At 45.7% G+C, this 19,870-nt stretch overlaps 6 protein-coding genes across 6 annotated transcripts; 3 read left to right on the top strand and 3 right to left on the bottom strand.

The window, feature by feature from the left end:
• Positions 1-2,779: 2,779 nt before the first annotated feature.
• Positions 2,780-4,246, bottom strand: LOC103974169 (myb-related protein 308-like). Its single transcript, XM_009388931.3, has 3 exons — positions 4,000-4,246; positions 3,779-3,908; positions 2,780-3,685 (listed from the first exon to the last, which is right to left on the bottom strand). Exons 1-3 carry the CDS (start codon positions 4,196-4,198, stop codon positions 3,217-3,219), a joined length of 798 nt encoding a protein of 265 aa, XP_009387206.2. The 5' UTR covers positions 4,199-4,246; the 3' UTR covers positions 2,780-3,216.
• A 3,537-nt stretch (positions 4,247-7,783) lies between these two features.
• On the top strand, positions 7,784-8,737 carry LOC135626059 (dirigent protein 22-like). The gene has a single exon (XM_065131247.1). The coding sequence runs from the start codon at positions 7,953-7,955 to the stop codon at positions 8,541-8,543; it is 591 nt and encodes a 196-aa protein (XP_064987319.1). The 5' UTR covers positions 7,784-7,952; the 3' UTR covers positions 8,544-8,737.
• A 2,838-nt stretch (positions 8,738-11,575) lies between these two features.
• Positions 11,576-12,308, top strand: LOC135624609 (dirigent protein 22-like). The gene has a single exon (XM_065128410.1). It carries the CDS (start codon positions 11,609-11,611, stop codon positions 12,197-12,199), a length of 591 nt encoding a protein of 196 aa, XP_064984482.1. The 5' UTR covers positions 11,576-11,608; the 3' UTR covers positions 12,200-12,308.
• Positions 12,309-12,936: 628 nt separating this feature from the next.
• On the bottom strand, positions 12,937-13,335 carry LOC103975094 (uncharacterized). The gene has a single exon (XM_009390006.2). The coding sequence runs from the start codon at positions 13,333-13,335 to the stop codon at positions 12,937-12,939; it is 399 nt and encodes a 132-aa protein (XP_009388281.2).
• A 1,956-nt stretch (positions 13,336-15,291) lies between these two features.
• On the top strand, positions 15,292-16,328 carry LOC103975093 (dirigent protein 22-like). Its single transcript, XM_009390005.3, has one exon. The coding sequence runs from the start codon at positions 15,585-15,587 to the stop codon at positions 16,176-16,178; it is 594 nt and encodes a 197-aa protein (XP_009388280.2). The 5' UTR covers positions 15,292-15,584; the 3' UTR covers positions 16,179-16,328.
• Positions 16,329-18,536: 2,208 nt separating this feature from the next.
• On the bottom strand, positions 18,537-19,076 carry LOC135625708 (uncharacterized). Its single transcript, XM_065130796.1, has one exon. The coding sequence runs from the start codon at positions 19,074-19,076 to the stop codon at positions 18,537-18,539; it is 540 nt and encodes a 179-aa protein (XP_064986868.1).
• Positions 19,077-19,870: the final 794 nt, after the last annotated feature.

Genomic DNA, 19,870 nt, shown 5'->3' with positions numbered 1-19,870 from the left:
GCGTGTTGGCTGCGCATGAGGCCGAGTGGCCGAGGCAGCGAGGCTGCTTGCTGGCTGCGCACGAGGCCGAGTGGCCGAGGCAGCGTGGCTGCTGCCGCGCATGGGGCCGAGGCAACAGCGTGTTGGCTGCGCATGAGGCCGAGGCAGCAGCGTGTTGGCTGCGCATGAGGCCGAGTGGCCGAGGCAGCGAGGCTGATTGCTGGCTGCGCGTGAGGCCGAGGAGCTGAGGCAGCGAGGTAGCAAGGCAGCGTGCTACTTGCTGCGCATGAGGCTGAGGAGCCAAGGCAGCCTGCAGCATGTTGGCTGCAGCGTGTTGCTGCGCACGGGGCCGAGGTAGCAGCATGTTGGCTGCGCATGAGGCCGAGTGGCCGAGGCAGCGAGGCTGCTTGCTGGCTGTGCGTGAGGCCGAGGAGCCGAGGCAGCGAGGTAGCAAGGCAGCGTGCTACTTGCTGCGCATGAGGCTGAGGAGCCGAGGCAGCCTGCAGCGTGTTGGCTGCAGCGTGTTGCTGCGCACGGGGCCGAGGTAGCAGCGTGTTGGCTGCGCATGAGGCCGAGTGGCCGAGGCAGCGAGGCTGCTTGCTGGCTGCGCACGAGGCCGAGTGGCCGAGGCAGCGAGTTAGCAAGGCAGCGTGCTACTTGCTGCGCATGAGGCTGAGGAGCCGAGGCAGCGTGTAGCGTGTTGGCTGCAGCGTGTTGCTGCGCACGGGGCCGAGGGGCCGAGGCAGCGTGTTGGCTGCAGCGTGTTGCTGCGCACGGGGCCGAGGGGCTGAGGCAGCGAGGCTGCTTGCTGGCTGCGCGCGAGGCCGAGTGGCCGAGGCAGCGAGGCTGCTTGCTGGCTGCGCGTGAGGCCGAGGAGCCGAGGCAGCGAGGCTGCTTGCTGGCTGCGCGTGAGGCCGAGTGGCCGAGGCAGCGTGGCTGCTGCCGCGCATGGGGCCGAGGAGCCGAGGTCGTCACAATAGCACACCATAAAGGTCGTCACAATAGCTCCGCATCTGTCACAAACCAAAACCCATTACTGATGAGTAGATAATCATTAGAATCCACTTTTGGCAGTTAGATAAGATAATGATAAGAACACAACTGTGAACCACCAAGAGATCAAAGAGGTAAAATATTCATGTTTATAAAGAAACTCCTATACTTTTTGGAAACTCTACGCAGAGAATCCATCTTACTGATGGTATATCAGAGACGATTGGCCTCCTGCCTTGAAAGTATATCCGCAAGCATGAAGTTAAATTTACAATAACCGCACGACAGAAATATCCTAGTTCTATCTCAAACACTTTATTGATACGAGTAAATTCATGTCACAAGTCTGATGGACCTGTTCTAAGGGATGAACTTCTAGGCCAGGCACATAGAAAAGGCAATGGAGTGGTCCTACTAGCTCAAAAACCTTGTTAGAATGAACATTTACTGTATAGTTAAAACTACTAAGTGCAATTTATTAATAGTAGGGCCAACTCATCTAGTCTCCTATACTAATCCAAGTCACAATCATCTTCCAATTTTGAACTACTGGGATGTTGCAATATAATCCTTGAAAGTACACCAACATCATATGCTCAAGCAGTATCATAGAGTGGATTTAGCGTCTAAACTATCGATGCCAGTAATGATACTGGACACACATAGTGTCTTTTCACCTTTTTTTCCCCTGGGAAACATACTATGAAGCCGAGTTATTTTGGCCAAGGCACTCTGTTTCCTTCCAAGTGAATCTGTATTAAACTATTGGAACATCCATCCAAAATAAGATAACATAAAGACCCATATGTAGAGAATACATTTGGAGGTAAGACCTGTAAAGGTTTTGTTCATGTTTCTCTTATAATGGATCCACAATTTGTTGAGACTCGTGAAAGATTTCAGCAATCTCAAGAATTAGAAACGAAGAACCTACACGCTAACACAACACCCGAACACAAATGAAGAACTAGAAACCCTAATGCTTGAATCGATCCTGCGTAGACGGATCGACCTGCAAATCGTGCCAATACAATTCTTCGATTCCAATATCACGCGTGCGCACAGAACCAGCGAACAGATCAAAAACTCACCAGCCAAGAGTCCCGCAGAGCATCCATCCGTTCACGGTCGCGAACAAGATCTCGAAGAACAACGCAACAAGAGATCAATAAACCGATGGGGATGGAGGGAGGGAGGGATGAAGGGGGGACGGAATCGGGGGCAGAGGCAGCGAGAAGGCGAAGGGTTGGGGGAACTACGGAGCATCGCCGCGGGAGGAGACGAAGCCGAGTTTAAACCGATTGACCGCTCCATCGATTTGGGAGGAATCAGCCCAAATGACAAGCGCGACTCCGCTATTCGGATCAGCGAAGTCTTCGGTTCGGATTCACATCCGAAACCAATAAGCTTATCGGATCATTTAGAAGTCTATGCCTACATCATTGGTGCATCTCCACGCTAACACAGTAATGCATGCAGGAAATCTTACGTATAAATTTGTCTCAAGACAATGATGAAGAGATTTTGGTCATTGTCAAAGGAATAATGACGTATAGGCGTCGAGTAGTCGATTTATCGCAATCAAGTTGGAAAGAGCCACACCACTTTCTTTAGCGTTAGCTAACGCCAACTACGAAAGTGCAAAGTCCACTATAACAAGACTTTCTCAATACAAAAAATCTTCTTAATTCATGTCATTTAGAGGGTCAACAATAACACATGCTTAAGTAGATATAATTAATCCACATACCATCCTTGAGCTCGGAACTTGTTCTGCCATACATAACCACAAATAATGGATAGAGTACTTAGAACAGTCTCCAGAGCTATATTGCCATGAGCAGTGTGTCACAGAGAAGATTAAACAATGATTAGCCACACTTCCATTGCACATGACACACTCTGTTCATCCTCAGACCAACAAACCCTAGTTTCTCTCTGTCTGTCTCTCTCTCTCTCTCTCAGAGTACTTTTCATTTATTTAGTGAAGATCAGGTTAACCTACCAAACCACATCACATATCGTTGAACAAAATGGTTCCAGTGAGACACCCGACACAAGGAAACTGGCATCCATGGCCACCATTCCCCATCACCTTTGGCCTCCCTTTGCTTGCACCATGAAAGCACAGAAAACGTAAAGAAAGATTAAACCCTACGACTTGAGCATTTCAAAAAGACCAAGACAGGCTTCCGCACTGAGAGGAAGTAATGCTGTTTTCATATAGTCTTTGGAGAGTCTCCGCTAGTTTTGAGCTTCTTCTAATGGTCTGATAACTCTTAGTACATTAGGGTGTGCGGTGTTACGGCAGCTGCAAGCTTCACTACCTTGGAAACCAAGATGGCGACACAAACAGATGGTGGCTGGAGAGTAACTGCTGGTCGCAGCTGATGAGAGAGCCTGTGAAGGCGGGGCACGTTTTGGGGAGTGCTGAGGGAGGCTTATGGAGAGGTCGAGGTTGAGGTCGATGTAACGGACGTCGTCTTGGCTGGCGCCGCCGCAGTTAGCCTCGTCGGAGGAGGAGTACTCGGCCGGGGCTTGTACGGCAGCCGCCATGTCCTGCACCATGGCGGTTTCCGGTTGTTGGGGGATCGGGCGATGAGTCTGGGGATCGATGCCTCGGCCGAGGAGCTTCCGCTTGATGTGCGTGTTCCAGTAGTTCTTGATCTCGTTGTCGGTCCTCCCCGGTAGCCGACCGGCGATGAGGGACCATCTGGATCATCAACCACCGTCGCATGCAACTCAGAAAGGTTCTTCACCTAAGCAAGGGAAACATTCATCTTATTGGGACTGCAAGATGACATACTTGTTCCCGAGCACGCCATGTAGCTTGATGATGTGCTCGTCTTCCTCCTCCGTGAAGTTGCCTCGCTTGAGGTCGGGCCGGAGGTAGTTTATCCACCTGAGCCTGCAGCTCTTTCCGCATCGAAGCAAACCTGCAGGCAAGCGGAGAACAGCATGAGCTGCAGAGCTGAATGGAATTGCTAGCTAGCTTGCTAGCTGCGCATGAAGTGCTCCGAAGAGGACCTGCAGCTTTGGGGAGTGATCTCCAGCAACCTTCACCATGGGCTTTGATGTAGGAGACGAGCTTCTCGTCTTCCTCCTTGGTCCATGCTCCCTTGTTGGTATGAGCCTTCTCACAGCACGGAGACCTGCCCATATTCCCAACACCTGTGCAGCGGGGTACTCTGTGGACTACACTTTGCGATGAGAGAGCAAAGAGCATAAACAAGAGAAAGAATCAGAAGGGAGGAGTGGGACAAGGGAAGAGAGAAAGAGAGCGAGAAGGGAGGATGGATTTATACGAGAGGAGGGGGAAGGTGTGAGCTTGCATTGAATTGATGCAAGGATCGAGTGGCAACAAAACCGGGGGTTGGATTTGTTAGGTAGGCCTTCTTTTACGTGAGTCTTTCTAGTTCTATATTAATCTTACTTCGCTCTCTCTCTCTCTCTCTCTCTCTCTCTCTCTCTCCATCTTCGATGGATTAAAGAAAAAAAGGCTTCTAGAAGCTAACTTATCTGTGTGGAGTGTAGGAGGAAGAGAGAATCCATCAATTTGTTGACCAACCCTTATCTTCCTTTATTCTCTCTCCTATATGTTTGTGTAACAAGTGGAGAACTGTTTTACCTACTACTAATACCGCATTCCTTATAATTAGCTTGAGCGTATACAAGAGATTAGAAGCTAGTAGGATTTGGAGAGCAATATAATTTCTTGTCGGAGATTAAAAGTTGAATTTAGATAATGACACGAGAATTTTAGAACTATCAAGAAATCCATAATTAACGTATGCATTAAATACTATGAAGACATCTCTACCCCTTTTTATACGTAAAATTATGTGTTATTTTTTATTATTGAAGGAGAAATGAATCATTAATCTTCAGTTTGTTCTTCATTGGATGTCCCCTCTGAAGAGAACTGGTTTACCTCCCTTGCTAATAAATCTATTGACAGTATAATCAGCAGAGTACTCATTAATATACTTGCCATCCACCGGTCACCGCTACACTGAGAACACTATCAGGAGGCCCAAGCAGAGGTAGAAGGATGGGGGATGACAAGAACAATCATCTGGGGAGAAGTGAGATCCTTGGCTACTCATCAATCCAGCTCCAACAGCTGGTGTGTGCTTCATTCAATTAATGCATTTCTGCTGCTGCACACTCATCCAGTGTTTCTCACTGATTGATAGACATCTACCCATTGTTACATCTTGGTGATCTCTTGACCAGTCAAGGTGGACTGTGACCCTGTTCCAGAGGAGGAAGTTGGCAGATGTGAGATGAACCCAGGGTTTCCAGCTCTCCAGCAGAGCTCAGGACCCTACAAGATGGAAAAAGATGGCAGCTTTTCTTCTGAGGTCAAGTGGTGCATTCATTGCCCCCTTAGCTGAAAGAGGAAGGGGCACAAATGTCTCTTGACACCCTCTTCTCTCTGACCTCACTCCCCTCCTTTTAACTCATCCACCAACCTCCCTGAAGGACTGTAAGAAACAAGCAAGGATAGGAAATGGCTACCTACCCACCATGGTACCCATGCCTTTATGACAATGAAACCTGGGGGGTTGGGAAGGCTTCTAGAGGAGGGAACTGTCATGGGCTTTTGGTTCCACCTAACCACTGGCTGCTTGTGGCATGGCAACAATTTTTCTCTACCTCTTCACTGGCAATGGCAGGAGTTGAAGTATGGCAGTGTGACTTTAAATCCTGATGGCAATAAGCTGCTTCCAATTCAAATGAGAGTTGTTAATCCATGAAAAGGATCCCAGGAATCAAACCACTTGAAAGCTAATGTGATGATGCTAACTCTGACAGGCTACCAAATGCTTCAGGAACCCAATGACATATGATTTCTAGAAGAGCTCACCAACTTCTTTTCTTCTTCATCATCTTCTTTCTTAACTAATTGCTGGCTTTCACAGGCCTAACACAGGGCATTCATTCTGGAAGAGGTGTCAACCAAGTACTTGGTAAGCACACCAACCAATCCCACTGATATGGGGCTCAAATATATTATCATGAGCCCCCACCTACCATTGCCTCCTTGTCATGCCTGCATAAGAACACAAACATCCATGCATGCCCAACACTTTTGTCTCCAGCCAAGCCTCTGTCTTGACCAACCCAGAGAGAGTGCTTTCTGCTCCTCAACAAACCCATTCTTCTTGGGAAACATATACAAGCGAAGAGTGAAGATAAAACAAATAGGTGTGGTCTAGAAGATAGTTTAAAGGTTGAAAGCTAAGCGCATGACCTGCAAGATGTACTGGAAGATGCTTCTTCCCAGTGTGTGGAGGATGAAACAATCAAAACAACATTGTGATCTACTATGCAATAAATATCTACTTGTTCAAAAGAGAATTGCAAGAACAATTAGGTTCATTCTCAACATGAACAGAATAAACATTATGGTTCATTTTGTGGTACACTAACATGGGAACAAAGAGGAGTGCTTTGCTACCACACTATTTTGCATGGCTGTGAAGAAGCTTATTAGACTTGAATTGTTGGTGTGACTTCATCACCTTATTAGGCAGTGTAGGCCTGGCAATGCAGTTGTTGACCATCTCACTCTCACCCTCAAAGAGACTGGCAGCTTCCGTGCCAGTGAACAACCACATCACTCCATCATCCAATCTCACCAGAAAAGACCAACAAGTGCCCAATGGTTAGCAAGAGCCAGGAAGCAGACACTGGTAGGTGGAAAAGATTGCTCATTTCCCCAACCAGTGTAAGGCATGAATAGGATTTAAGTTATGGAGATAGATGACTGATACAGGTAGGTCATTTACATCAATGTTGGAAGATGCTCAAGGTAGCTATGCAGGACAAACAAGAATATTGGTGATGGGAGTGAGGTGTGCAATGTTAGAGATGGTGACTATGGTTGATTTTGCATCATATGCAGGGGAACCATGGAATCTTATGTGGACTTGGATCCTCTGTTCTTTGTTATCAGTGCTGAAAATTCTCTTCATTGGCATCCTGAACTAGATTTTGTCCATGCAGTTTGTCTAGAACTCTTCATTTGCTCTGGAAGATGATACCACTGGAAGCAACTCGATTACTTCTCTTAATGGCATACTCTGTTGATCATACTTCTCTTTCTTTTATCATTTGACTTCTTCAATTGCAATAAAAAATGTAACTAAGATTATCGAAAATTTCAGCCAACTTCTGCTTGGAAGATCCATTCAATATAATATTTATTGCCTGATAGATGAATTATAATGCTCTATTATTTTTTTCTTATAAAGAACCAGTTTGACTATTTCCATTTATCGAATTACATATCATCTGTCATATCCTTCAGATCCTTCACAACTATTTTCTCTTCAAACTTTATAATCCGAGAAAAAACCTTTATTAGGAATCTCAAAACCAATTCTTCTCAAACATAAACTACAATTTATCTTCCAATAAATCTAATCATTTTGGTGGCCTAAACTTCAAAGAGTGTTGCATGCATATTGATTCTTCTAATTTAAGACTGCTGTGGACGGCGAGAAGAATCAACAAAGAATTCCAACTTATAATGACTTGAGATCTGTTGGTTTCTTTCTCCTTTGGAGACGATTTCCACTGTTCTTGACGGACGTCAAGATCTCCATCATTTGATGTGATCCTGAGAGCAGCAGAAGTCTCGACTGGTCGGCATGGTCCTTCACACAATGCGTTAGGGTGGCCATTCTGACACGGTTGACGAGAGCAACGCATGTGTTTGACCTGCTGAAGCAAGACAATGATGGCACATAACCTACCCAAGGAAAGAGCTTTTCTTGGCACCGGCAAAACACTTTATCTCGCCTACTTGCAGCCAACCATTCCAGCCCATCCAGGAATTTTGCTCGCCTTCTCGCTCTGGAGACATGGTTACTGTGCAGCCACATCTGTCACTTCTCCTTTTCTTTTAAGAAGGATTGGGCACGAAGGCCTTCACTTCCGAGTCCTGAACACTCTCCAGCGTGGGTGCAGCCATGGCCGAACTCCGTGGCTTTTCCTTTACCACCGGCTTCTTCTTCTTCTTTGCTGTTGTGTTCGCTATTGCTTCGGCAGCAGAAGAGCCGCATGGGTCCCTCCAGAGCGAGAAGCTGGTGAAGAAGCCGGTGCGCGAGAAGCTGAGCCACCTGCGGTTCTACTGGCACGACGTGGTGAGCGGGCCGGACCCGACCGCCGTCCCCGTGGCCCGGGCAGCCGCCTCGTCCACGAACGCGTCGGCCAGCGGGTTCGGCACGGTGGTCATGATCGACGACCCGATGACAGTGGGGCCGGAGCTGTCGTCACGGCTCGTCGGCCGGGCGCAGGGGTTCTACGCGCTCGCCGCCAAGGAGGAGACCGCCCTACTCATGGCCATGAACTTGGCCTTCGTGGAGGGGAAGTACAACGGGAGCACGATCACCGTCCTGGGGCGGAACGCAGTGTTCTCCGGTGTGCGGGAGATGCCGGTGGTGGGCGGGAGCGGGCTGTTCCGGCTGGCCCGCGGCTACGCCCAAGCCAGGACGTACAGCGTCGACCTCAGGACCCGCGACGCCGTGGTCGAGTACAATGTCTTTGTCATGCATTACTAGTGGTTTGGTATTATTTCGTCATCTTGCTTCACATGTCGGACCTGTTCACGAGCTCTGTTGTCTTCTACAATAGTCGCTACAAACTCCGTGCATAAGTCTTCTCTCTCGATCAATAGATGTCTAATGTAACGATGATTTTATGTACGATAATTTAAAATAATGATAATTTTATATTTTAAAATTATATATGATAATTTAAAATTATGCACGTAATTCTTTAACTTATGATGTAACCATTTCGACTTAAAATTCTAAAATTATAAATTTACTCTATTTCGATATGGCATATAGATAATGAGAGTTTAGTTAAATTTAATCATTAATTGATTATCATCATAAAAAAAAAGATTTTTGAATCTCGGATTTTGATGATGAAATTATGATCTAATTAGTGTTTAAGTGACGTAGGACTAATCTCGATCATGTAAAGATAAATCGATTGAAGTAGAAAGAATCAGATGTTGGGCTAGAGTGGATCATGTTAGAAAATTGGTCGACGTGCCGGCATAAGGACTTTGTACCATGAGTTCGGGCACCGAGCCAAAAGGATTGGATATTGCGCCAAGAAAATAGGATATTACGGAAGGTCAATATGTTGATTGGGTAATACACCGGAGAGGACGATGCGCTGAAAGTTTGGACAAAACGTAAATAAACCAATGACATGCCGAACAATATAGCATTCTCGTATTGTAATTGGTCATGTCTTGATCAAAATAGATTAGATCTAATTGAGTTAGTTTTGAGTATAACTATACTAACTCAATTAGGAGCTCAATAGGCCTAAATTAAGGTTGATTTGGGCCCATAGTTAGTGTCAAGCAATGGTACCACCTAAACTAGCGGTGGTATCACTCAAATACAATCTTCTAGACTATGTCAGGCGATAGTACCGCCTAGACCGAGTAGTGGTACCGTCAATACCTGGGTTGTTGGCAATGGTACCACTAGAACCCCTGAAACCCAAGATGAGATATTTTTACTTTTGAAGTCATTTGGAGCCTATTGCACTCTTTCCTGCTTGAGATAGTAAGAAAATTGAATAAAAAGAATAGTGATTCTGAGTTGTAAAAGCTTGAAAGTCTTAAGTATTCCCCTCCTTTTTTAAAAAAGTTTAGAGCGGAGGTATGAGACTCATGAAGGTTCTCTCCTAAACTTATAAAAGTAAAAAGAGTTGTAAAGAGGGTAGTTAATTTTTATCTATTGAAAAAAGATTGTTAGTAGATGTCGATGGTTTTGACAGAAGAGGAATCAGGAGTGGATGTAGGTCGCAACGATTGAACCACTATAAATTTGATGTGCACTTCTTTTTGCTTTTCATTACCATTACTTATTGATTTAATTGTCTACTACTCTCACTTGCTCTCTAAGTTTAAATATATTTTCGATACAGTTTCATGAGTGAGTTTTTAAATTAATGAAAGTTTTAAAAAAGTACTAATTCACCTCTTCCCCCCCCCCCCCCCCCCTCTCTCATACCCCTCTTAGTACCGATACAATCCTAACCAGTATTGCTAGTCATCTCAGCCCTTTTTTGCATCAGACGAATGCCGATGTGTTTTCCACATCAACTCTATAGTAGTTGCCAGTAGCCAAACAATGATTGGTGCTAGAATATTCACTATCATTCATCCACCCCAGAAGGCATGGCTCGGGAGTCTCGTAAAAGGGTTCGAGGCATGTCATATGGTTCTTTCATTAGTCAAGATCTTCTCCTTCTACCTATATACGTCATGTTTTTCTATGTGTGGTTTGGGTCAGGTCCCACTAATTCAAACATTCTGAGCACTTTTCTCAAACACCTTATTGTGGATCGAGATATCTCGACTCGCATGTCTTGGGTATATTTCGCCTTGAGATCTCATTGTAATAAGCCTCCTCTTCTCCCGACTTACACATCTTGAGCATATTAGGTTTTGACGACCTTGCCATAGTGGGCATCTTCCTTCATTGATGTAGCGGGACTTGATCTTCCACTATCCCCTTTCAGACCCGCATAACTCGGGCACTTTCAGCCTCGTCGTAACAGGCATATTCTTTCCCCACTGTAATCGGACTTGATTTTCCGCTACCTCCTTCCCGACTCGCACAACTCGGGCACTTTCGTTCTCATCGTAGCAAGCATCTCTTGTCCTCACTATGGCGGGTCTCGATCTTCTGCTACCTCTTTCCCGACCTATACAACTCAAGCACTTTCAACCTCGTCATAGCAGGCATCTTCTTTCTCTGTCGTGGTAGGTCTTAAATCTTTCAATCTTTCATTACCTCTTCCCCGATCTTGAAAGATGATACCACCAGAAGCAACTCAACGACTCTTAAATGGCATCCTCTGTTGATCATACTTCTCTTCGTTTTATCATTTGACTTCTTCAATTGTATACAAAAATACAACTAAGATTATCGAAAATTTCAACCAACTTCGGCTTTGAAGATCCATTCAATATTGGTATTACCTGATAGATGAATTATGATGCTCCATTAGTTTTTTTCGTATCGAAAACCATTTCTTCTCAAACATAAACTGCAATTTATCTTCCAATAAATCTAATCATTTTGGTGGCCTAAACTTTAAAGAGTGTTGCTTCAGATACAAAGTAAAGACATGCATGCATATTGAATCTTCTAATTTAAGATTGCTGTGGACGGCAAGAAGTATCAACAAAGAATTCCAAACTTATAATGACTTTGAGTTCGGTTGGTTTCTTTCTGCTTTGGAGACGATTTCCACTGTTCTTGACGTACGTCAATATCTCCATCATTTGATGCGATCCTTAGAGCAGGCAGAACAACTTGCCGGTATGGTCCTTCACATTTGACCTGATGTGAAGAGAGCAACGCATCTATTTGACCTGATGAAGCAAGAAAATGATGGCCGCTAACCAACCCATGGAAAGAGCTTTTCTCGTTTTCTTGCAGCCAACCACTACAGCACATCCAGGACTTTTGACCGGTTACTGTTCAGACAATGGACGATGGTTCCTTTGCAGCCACATCTGTCACTTCTCCTTTTCTTTTAAGAAGGATTTGGCACGAAGTCCTGAAGACTCTCCAGCGTGGGTGCAGCCATGGCCGAACTCCGTGGCTTTTCCTTTACCACCGGCTTCTTCTTCCTCTTTGCTGTCGTGTTCGCTTTTGCTTCTGCAGCAGAAGAGCCGCATGGGTTCCTCCAGAGCGAGAAGCTGGTGAAGAAGCCGGTGCGCGAGAAGCTGAGCCACCTGCGGTTCTACTGGCACGACGTGGTGAGCGGGCCGGACCCGACCGCCGTCACCGTGGCCCGGGCCGCCGCCTCGTCCACGAACGCGTCGGCCAGCGGGTTCGGCACTGTGGTCATGATCGACGACCCGATGACGGTGGGGCCGGAGCTGTCGTCACGGCTCGTCGGCCGGGCGCAGGGGTTCTACGCGCTCGCCGCTAAGGAGGAGACCGCCCTGCTCATGGCCATGAACTTGGCCTTCGTGGAGGGGAAGTACAACGGGAGCACGATCGCCGTCCTGGGGCGGAACGCGGTGTTCTCTGATGTGCGGGAGATGCCGGTGGTGGGCGGGAGCGGGCTGTTCCGGCTGGCCCGCGGCTACGCCCAGGCCAGGACGCACAGCTTCGACCCCAAGACCGGCGACGCCGTGGTCGAGTACAATGTCTTTGTCATGCATTACTAGTGGTTTGGTATTATTTCGTCGTCTTCTACAATAGTCGCTGTAAACTCCGTGCATAAGTCTTCGTCTCTCAATCAATAAGCGGCAGGTTCGGCAAACCGCATTGGTGCGAGTAATCTTATGAACAATGGTAGATAGAACAACAGGATAGAAGCCGTCATCCGAGGATTAAGCTCACAGCTGTAGACGACAGTGTATAGCTTCCATCCACCCTGATTGGGATTCTTCCCATTCAAAGTTCCCAGTTCTCCCCAACTACAGTATATAGCCAAGATCTCCCTAATTACATGATGAGATATCGTAAATATGTTAAGAAAAATCCTCCTAAAATTCTCTTTAAATATGGAGGATTGTGTATTGTTTCAATCAATGCAATCTTTTTTTTTATAATTCATTTCTATCGTGGTATCAGAGTTATCACTGTGAAGGCCACCACTGAATCTCGGCTCCTTTTGTGGACCGCGACTCCATCTCAGTAGCTCCCTCTCTCCGTCGCTGCTCCTGCCATCAAGTGCTGTTGCTGTATATAATCAGCAATAGCGGCATCTTCCTCCGTCGAGCTCTTATCGCTGCAGCGTTTTCCACGGAAGTCGGCCTCCTTCGAAGCTGAACAAGGGCCAGCATCGCCACGCCTTCTACTCCTCCCTACGCCGACGGTATTTTTTACTGTTGCCTTTCCTCTGCCTCTTCCTGCAGAAGCAAAGCCGACGCAGCCTCACAATTGCTCCCCGGCCTGCTACCTATCCTCGTTCCCGCATCTCGCTCGAGCGAGCCGTTGCCGCCATCTTTGACATAGCAATCGTAGCAGCCCTCTCTACTGCAGCCACAGCAACTCTCTTTGCCGCAGCAGCCGCAACAGCTCTCTTTGTCGCAGCAGCCGCAGTAGTAGCTCTCTTTGCCGTAGCAACCGCAGCAGCTCTCTTTGCCGCAGCAGCTCTCTCTACCACAATAGCCACAACAGCCCTCTCTGCCGCAGTAGCTGCAGCAGCCCTCTTTGCCGCAGTTGCAGCAGCCCTCTCTGACGCAGTCACAGCAACCCTCTTTGCCACAGCAGCTGTAACAGCAATGATTTGCTCTTCTCCCAAGTCGCTGTCCTCTGCTCCACCTTCTTCGTCCTGACAAGCAGCGTTCAGAACCATCTCTAAATTCCTAGATTTGGTACATATCAGTGTCGCCTCGACACGCACTTTACTGCCCAAATTGGATTGACTTCAACATTAAGCACGGCTGTTAAACTCGTAACCATCTTACTTATTCTGAGTTTGATCATCTAAAAAAGTTGGCATTTACGTCAACTCGATGTTAACAATGCCTTTCTACAGGGGACCCTAACTGACGATGTCTTCATACAGCAACCTCCTAGCTTCATCCACTCTTAATATCCAAAACATGTTTGTAAACTACAAAAAGCTATTTATGGACTTTGTTAGGCTCCAAGAGCTTGGTACACCTAACTTGGCTCGTTTTTGGCATCAATTGGCTTCATCAACTCTAAGTCTGATACTCTTTATTTCTTTATCACCAAAGTGACAATATATTATATCTTCTGATATATGTAGATGATATTATTGTCACAGGCAATAATCCTATGAAAATCAAGGCATTCCTCAAACATTTAGCAGATCGATTCTCTCTTAAAGATCTAGGAACCTTGAGCTATTTTTTGGGAGTAGAAACAACATATACATCTTCCGGGCTCTTCCTATCACAACGAAAGTATATTCAAGATCTATTATCTAAAACGAACATGCAAGATGCAAAGGCAGTTACAACACCTATGTCTACTAGCGAGTCGCTCAAACTATGTGATGAAAGCCCTGTTACAGACCCAACTCAATACCATCGAGTCATTGGCTCCTTATAGTACTTATCTCTCACCCGTCCAGATATCTCATTTGCGGTCAATAAATTATCTCAATTCATGCATCGACCATCGATTATGCATTGCTCTGCAGTCAAACGAATATTGTGATATCTTCGTGGGACTATCAATCATGGCTTCTTTTTTCGTAAACACTCTCTCCTTCATCTCCATGCCTTTGTTGATGTTGATTGGGCAGAGAATTTTGATGACAGAACATCCACATCGGGATATATTATCTTCCTTGCACCTAATCCGATAAGTTGGAGTTCCAAGAAGCAAAAGACAATTGCATGTTCTACAACTGAAGCTGAATACCGTGTCATTGCCACCGCTGCTGTAGAATTCAATTGGGTCATGAATCTCCTCAAGGAACTTGGCATCAATATCAACTCTACTCCTACAATATATGGTGACAATATCGAAGCCACTTATCCATGCGCCAATCTGGTATTCCACTCACGCATGAAACACATCGTCATCGATTTTTACTTTATGCGAGAACAAATTGTCATACATCAACTATGTGTTTCTCACGTAGTTGACAGAAGCACCATCTTACAAGGGCGTCAATCAATGTAATCTTCTTTTTATATTTCATTTCTATCACGGTGCCGTCCAGTGTGCGGGAACGGGGTATTCAGCTTTGGCCCGCGGCTACGCCCAGGGCATGAAGTATACAACAACCCCACGACTGACGTTGCCGTGGTGGTGTACAGTGTCATCATTAGTGATTTGGTTTTAGTTCGTCTCTTTTCGCATGTCAGACCTCATCACGAGCTCTGTTATCTTCTACAACAATGTCACTTATATAATCAATCATGGGGTTGTTGGACTGGAATCGATCAGGTTCGCTTCTACTCCATCAATCATCGAGGTCACGGTATATCGTCTATGGCGAGCCCGAATTTTAAAGCAAAACGATGCATCCTTGCAAGGAAAGATGAGAGTGACCAGTGACCTCTCCTTAGAGAACTCTGAAGAATCAAGACTCTTAATATCTCATCCAGAGGATGATGACGACGACTTCCCAGACGACAAAGCATGTCAAGAGAGCAATGTCTGCTGGTACGACGGTGGCAGGTACCAGAGGTTGTTGGTTAGTCTCCTCCTAGTAATGATCTCATCGAAAAATATCATGTTTTTAGAGATATTACCATCTTTTATTCTTAATAGAGAAAATATATTTACGAAATTTCTAAGAATAAATTGAAAACCCATCATCTTCTTGTCTTCTCGATCCAGTTGTGTAAGCAAAACCGCCATGGCCAAGCGGTTGTTCCGAGCTTTTTCCGCATGAAACAGAGCAATGATAGCCTACCCATGGCGGACGACAGCTGTTCCTCCTCTTACGCCACCGTCTCAGAAGCCAAAGCCCGAGAACCACCAATCCACCCACCAACCCCTGCCAGTTCTGTCAACTTTTCAGACGAGAAAGGATACTGACCACCTTTCGCGTTCTCCCTTTTTTATGTAGACACCGAGTTCTTCGAACTCCTCGCCCTGAGCACTCTCCGGAGTTCCCCAATGGCCAGACTCCTCTACATTCCCTCTGCCACCCTCTTCTTCTTCCTCTCGTTTACTGCGGTGTTGTTCACTGTAGCCTGTGCGGCGGAGGAGGAGGCGTATGGCTTCCTGCAGAGCCAGAGAGCAGTGAAGAAGCCGGTGCGCGAGAAGCTGAGCCACCTGCGGTTCTACTGGCACGACGTGATCAGCGGGCCGAGCCCGAGCGCAGTGCGCGTGGCGGAGGCCGCCTCGTCGAACGCGTCGGCCACCGCGTTCGGCGTGGTGGTGATGATGGACGACCCCGTGACTCTGGGGCCGGAGCTGACCTCGAGGCTCGTCGGCCGGGCTCAGGGATTCTACGCCTTCGCCTCCAAGGAGGAGTCGGCGCTGCTCATGGCCATGAACTTCGCCTTCGTCGAGGGGAAGTACAACGGGAGCACGATCGCCGTACTGGGGCGGAACGCGGTGTTCTCCGGCGTGAGGGAGATGCCGGTGGTTGGCGGGAGCGGGCTGTTCCGGCTGGCCCGCGGCTACGCCCAGGCTAGGACGTACAGCTTCGACACCAACACCGGCGACACCGTCGTCGAGTACAATCTCTTCGTCACGCATTACTAGTACAATCTCTTCCTCGAGTACAACACTGGCGACCGGCGGCTCCGCCCTATTCACCAGCTTCGTTGTCCTCTGCAATAAAATTCGTGCTTTGCCTCTATCCTTTGTTATTTGCAAGCCATGACTCGCAATTGACACCCCTAATTTGTCGATTATGATCGTCTCTACAAGAGTGTGGCTGTCTTCATTGGTCCAAAACAAAGGGCATTCGGGTCGATTGTCGATGTCTTAACCTTAATTGTCGAACTAATTTGGGCAGCAAGTAATGATCATGGATCATCTGTCCACATTAACTGTATTAAGAGCTGCAATCTAAGGTCGAGCCTTCAATAGCTTGAATGGGCTTCTCATCCACTTAATTGCAATGTGCAGTGTTAAATCCAATCTCAGCAAGAACATTAACGTGTGTCCTTATCAACACATGGATATCTATGATTCTTACACAATTGTATTTCATGCTTTTAGCTTGTATGTCTTTGCTTATTCAAGCTCATTCAAATCTAAAATTGGTTTTAATGAATTGGACAAACACATATCATCCACAAAAAAATTCATTGTCGCATTCAAATGGCCAAGTTATTCGCAAATTTTCCCCATGAATCCACTTACTGTTTGATAAATAAATTTAAATATAACTCGGATGGATTAAATTCGAATACTATAAAATCTAATCTACTACCTCACATACCCACGCTCACCAATAGTCATTACCGGTTTATCAAAGAGAGAGAAACAGATTTATGTTTTCTTGAAAACTATTGGGTTCAATCTATAAGTGTGCTTAGATCAGATGATTTAGGTATTGAACTCTGATTTATTTATAAAAAAAAAAAAGAGAGAGAAAGAAGAGATGAGAATAAGTTAAGGTTTTAAGATTTTTGCTAGACGATCAATCTGTAAAATTTCATCGATTTTAACCTAAATTTTATATAAAGAATCCTTGCAACAAACTCTACAATCTTAACGGTGCCGATCTACAATTTATCATCTATGAGATACTTTTTTGATATACTTACTTGATGAAACCTAAATATTTTTTTTAATGAAATCTATTTATAGTGATGATGATATATTATTGTTGAATCACTATATATGTTCTTGATATTATTATGATCTTCTAATTATTTGAAGAAGACTTATTATAAATATGTTATCATTATTAGTGATAGTAAAAGTTTGAAATAGACTATGAGTGCGTGATTTTTCACATAAAAATTTGGTGTCCCACTTTTTTATTGATTCATTGTTTTACTGTTTATGTTTCTTTGATTAATACTTATTTTTGATAATAAATTGATATTTTGATACGAAATTTATTTTAATACATAAAGAGAAAAAAAAATTTATAATAATAATTTTTTCCAACAAAATCCAAAGGTCAACTAATGGAACAAGAGATATAGGACAAACAAACAAGCACGCATCGAAGCTACAGATCTTTTCATGCGAACAAACAATAACAAGATGAATCATTTAGTATTGGTCTTGGCATGATATTGTACTCCTAAAGGAGCCAACACAATCCACAGACATAAGTGGTCCAATGATAATTGGCAGACACATCAAGTTGTCGTTTTCATTACTGTACGCTATCCCACAACACATACCGGACACGTAAGAATCGAGGGGTTTTGAGAAGAACCTGATGTCCAATCTAGTGAAACACCATAATTACATGCATGATTATACTCCCGATTTCCTCGATTATGATTCTTTCTGTACATCAAGTCTAAAGAGCTTAATGCATACTACCACAACATCCATTCACATTATCCTTCTAACTCAACACAAAACAAAACATAATAGTTATGATCAAATACCTCAGCCTACTACTTTAGTGACTACTGAGAACCCCATAATTCCATTAAAATCTAGATCTATTTATTAGTTTGATGCCGGCCCTCTTACTTGAAAAGCCCATCTGGCATTGATGACATAGTTTGACCTCGATCCTCCAACTTGCTCCACTTAACAATCATCGCACTGAGCTATCAAAAGAAAAAAGAAATAGATGTTGAGCCTACCACTTCCTACTGTCACATGTCAGCTAAAGAAGGCTGTTTTAGACAATTAAACTACTTTATTATTTCATTTTTAATTTTATAAGGTATTGTGCTTCACTAATCACTCAATTACTTCCTCTTAAGTATCTCCTTAATGTAGTAAATTATCCTCAAATCGACAGTCATGCCAACCCATCATTCTAAGTTTGAGCCCATCCACCCACTCTGCTGTGTAAACCACAGTATTCCATTCTTTGGAAGCAACCATAAACGCGTAATTAATTAGATTAACAGAATTGTTTGATACATAATTTGGGGAATAGTGTATGTACTTGCCTCGAGCCGGACGAGTAGGGAGTCAGATGTTGTCTGGGCCGGGCCGGCGGCCGGGGAAACGCAACGACCCGGTCCGAGGGAGGCGGACCGTAGCGTCCACGACGGAGCACGCCGCCTTGCAGGAGCCGTACAAGTCGAAGAGCCGGAACCGGTCGGCGATGGAGGCCGCCCTCTGTGGCGCGGCGTCGGGCACTAAACAGAGCTCGCCCACGTCGTCGCCGTCGTGCGGGAGGCCATTGGAGCAGACGGCGAGCGCGGCCGCGAACGGGTCGGGGGAGGCGGCGGAGCGCTTCTTGCGCGTGGTGGAGAGTTCCGAGCGGGAGCGGGCCGGGGGAGGGAGGGGGAGGGCAGAGACGTCCTCAGTTGCGGCGGTGTGGGAGAGGGATTTGGGGATTCCGGGGCGCTGCTCCCAGGAGAATGGGATGGCGGAGGAGCGGGGGCATGGGGAGGGGTAGGCGGAGCCAGAGAAGAACCGGGGTTGGGAGCGCGATCGGTTTCGGACACGGTGGCTTGCGGGACGGTGCTCCTCGGTGGATCCGGCCGTCGGATCGGTGGTGATCATGGAGGACGGCGGCGTTTCCTCCGAAGAAAGGTTCGTTATCGTCCTCTTTTGTTGCGATGTGGGAGGGAAGAGCTCTCTCTTAACGAGAGCTCGCTCATGACGAGATCTAAATAACGGACGCGGAAGAAGACGCATCATCACCGTTGGATTCCGATGGAAGTGCGCATCTCAAAGCAGAAGAAAGTGGGAGAAGCTATCATGAATATGATTTATCACGTGGGCTATATATTACTCATGGCAACAACGGCATGATGGTTCATTCGGCTGTTCCAATATCATAATACTATTTTTTTGGCTGTGTATCATAAATCTCAAACCTATATATTTATAATAAGCTTTTAAAAATCAATGTTATGTACTTTTGTTTACCAAAAAAGAAAATAAAATAGAAGTTGGAGAATTTGACGACGGTGGTTTCCTTCGGTACCATAAGATAAAATCCAATTAGGAGTCAAGTCCTTTTTCGAAATAAATAATGTAGGTTGTTCTTCAACGTCAAGTGTTATCGAGAGATAAATAGCATGATTAGAACAGCAGACCAAATGCTGCTGCATCTCCAAACGTTCGTCTCTTTTATCTCTTTTTCTTGTTCATTTAAATTACTGCGACTCGGCCTGAGTTCGAGCAGATCCAATCTCGACCACGAGTAGGTCGGTTCAGGTCGAGTCACATGAGATTGTGGTGTCGGGCGAGAAATCGCACCTATTTGCACTCGCATGGCTTCGGATTCCGCACGGATGCAGTTTGTAGGGCTGGTAATGAGATTGGGTGTGCACCGCATCAACTCTATCACG

This window comes from Musa acuminata, chromosome BXJ2-10, assembly GCF_036884655.1.
Source record: "Musa acuminata AAA Group cultivar baxijiao chromosome BXJ2-10, Cavendish_Baxijiao_AAA, whole genome shotgun sequence".
In the NCBI taxonomy this organism is placed as follows: Eukaryota; Viridiplantae; Streptophyta; class Magnoliopsida; order Zingiberales; family Musaceae; genus Musa; species Musa acuminata.
The sequence above is the reverse complement of the archived record's forward strand: the minus strand, read 5'-3'. Positions and strand labels throughout refer to the sequence as shown.

Bases quoted from the DNA above. Each gene is read 5' to 3' on its own strand.
- LOC135624609 (XM_065128410.1), top strand. From the start codon at position 11,609: ATGGCCGAACTCCGTGGCTTTTCCTTTACCACCGGCTTCTTCTTCCTC.
- LOC135626059 (XM_065131247.1), top strand. From the start codon at position 7,953: ATGGCCGAACTCCGTGGCTTTTCCTTTACCACCGGCTTCTTCTTCTTC.
- LOC103974169 (XM_009388931.3), bottom strand. From the start codon at position 4,198: ATGCTCTTTGCTCTCTCATCGCAAAGTGTAGTCCACAGAGTACCCCGC. The intron at 3,909-3,999 runs GTCCTCTTCGGA...GCTTGCCTGCAG, and splicing joins ATCACTCCCCAAAGCTGCAG to GTTTGCTTCGATGCGGAAAG. The intron at 3,686-3,778 runs GTATGTCATCTT...TTGATGATCCAG, and splicing joins CATGGCGTGCTCGGGAACAA to ATGGTCCCTCATCGCCGGTC.
- LOC135625708 (XM_065130796.1), bottom strand. From the start codon at position 19,076: ATGATCACCACCGATCCGACGGCCGGATCCACCGAGGAGCACCGTCCC.
- LOC103975093 (XM_009390005.3), top strand. From the start codon at position 15,585: ATGGCCAGACTCCTCTACATTCCCTCTGCCACCCTCTTCTTCTTCCTC.
- LOC103975094 (XM_009390006.2), bottom strand. From the start codon at position 13,335: ATGGTTCTGAACGCTGCTTGTCAGGACGAAGAAGGTGGAGCAGAGGAC.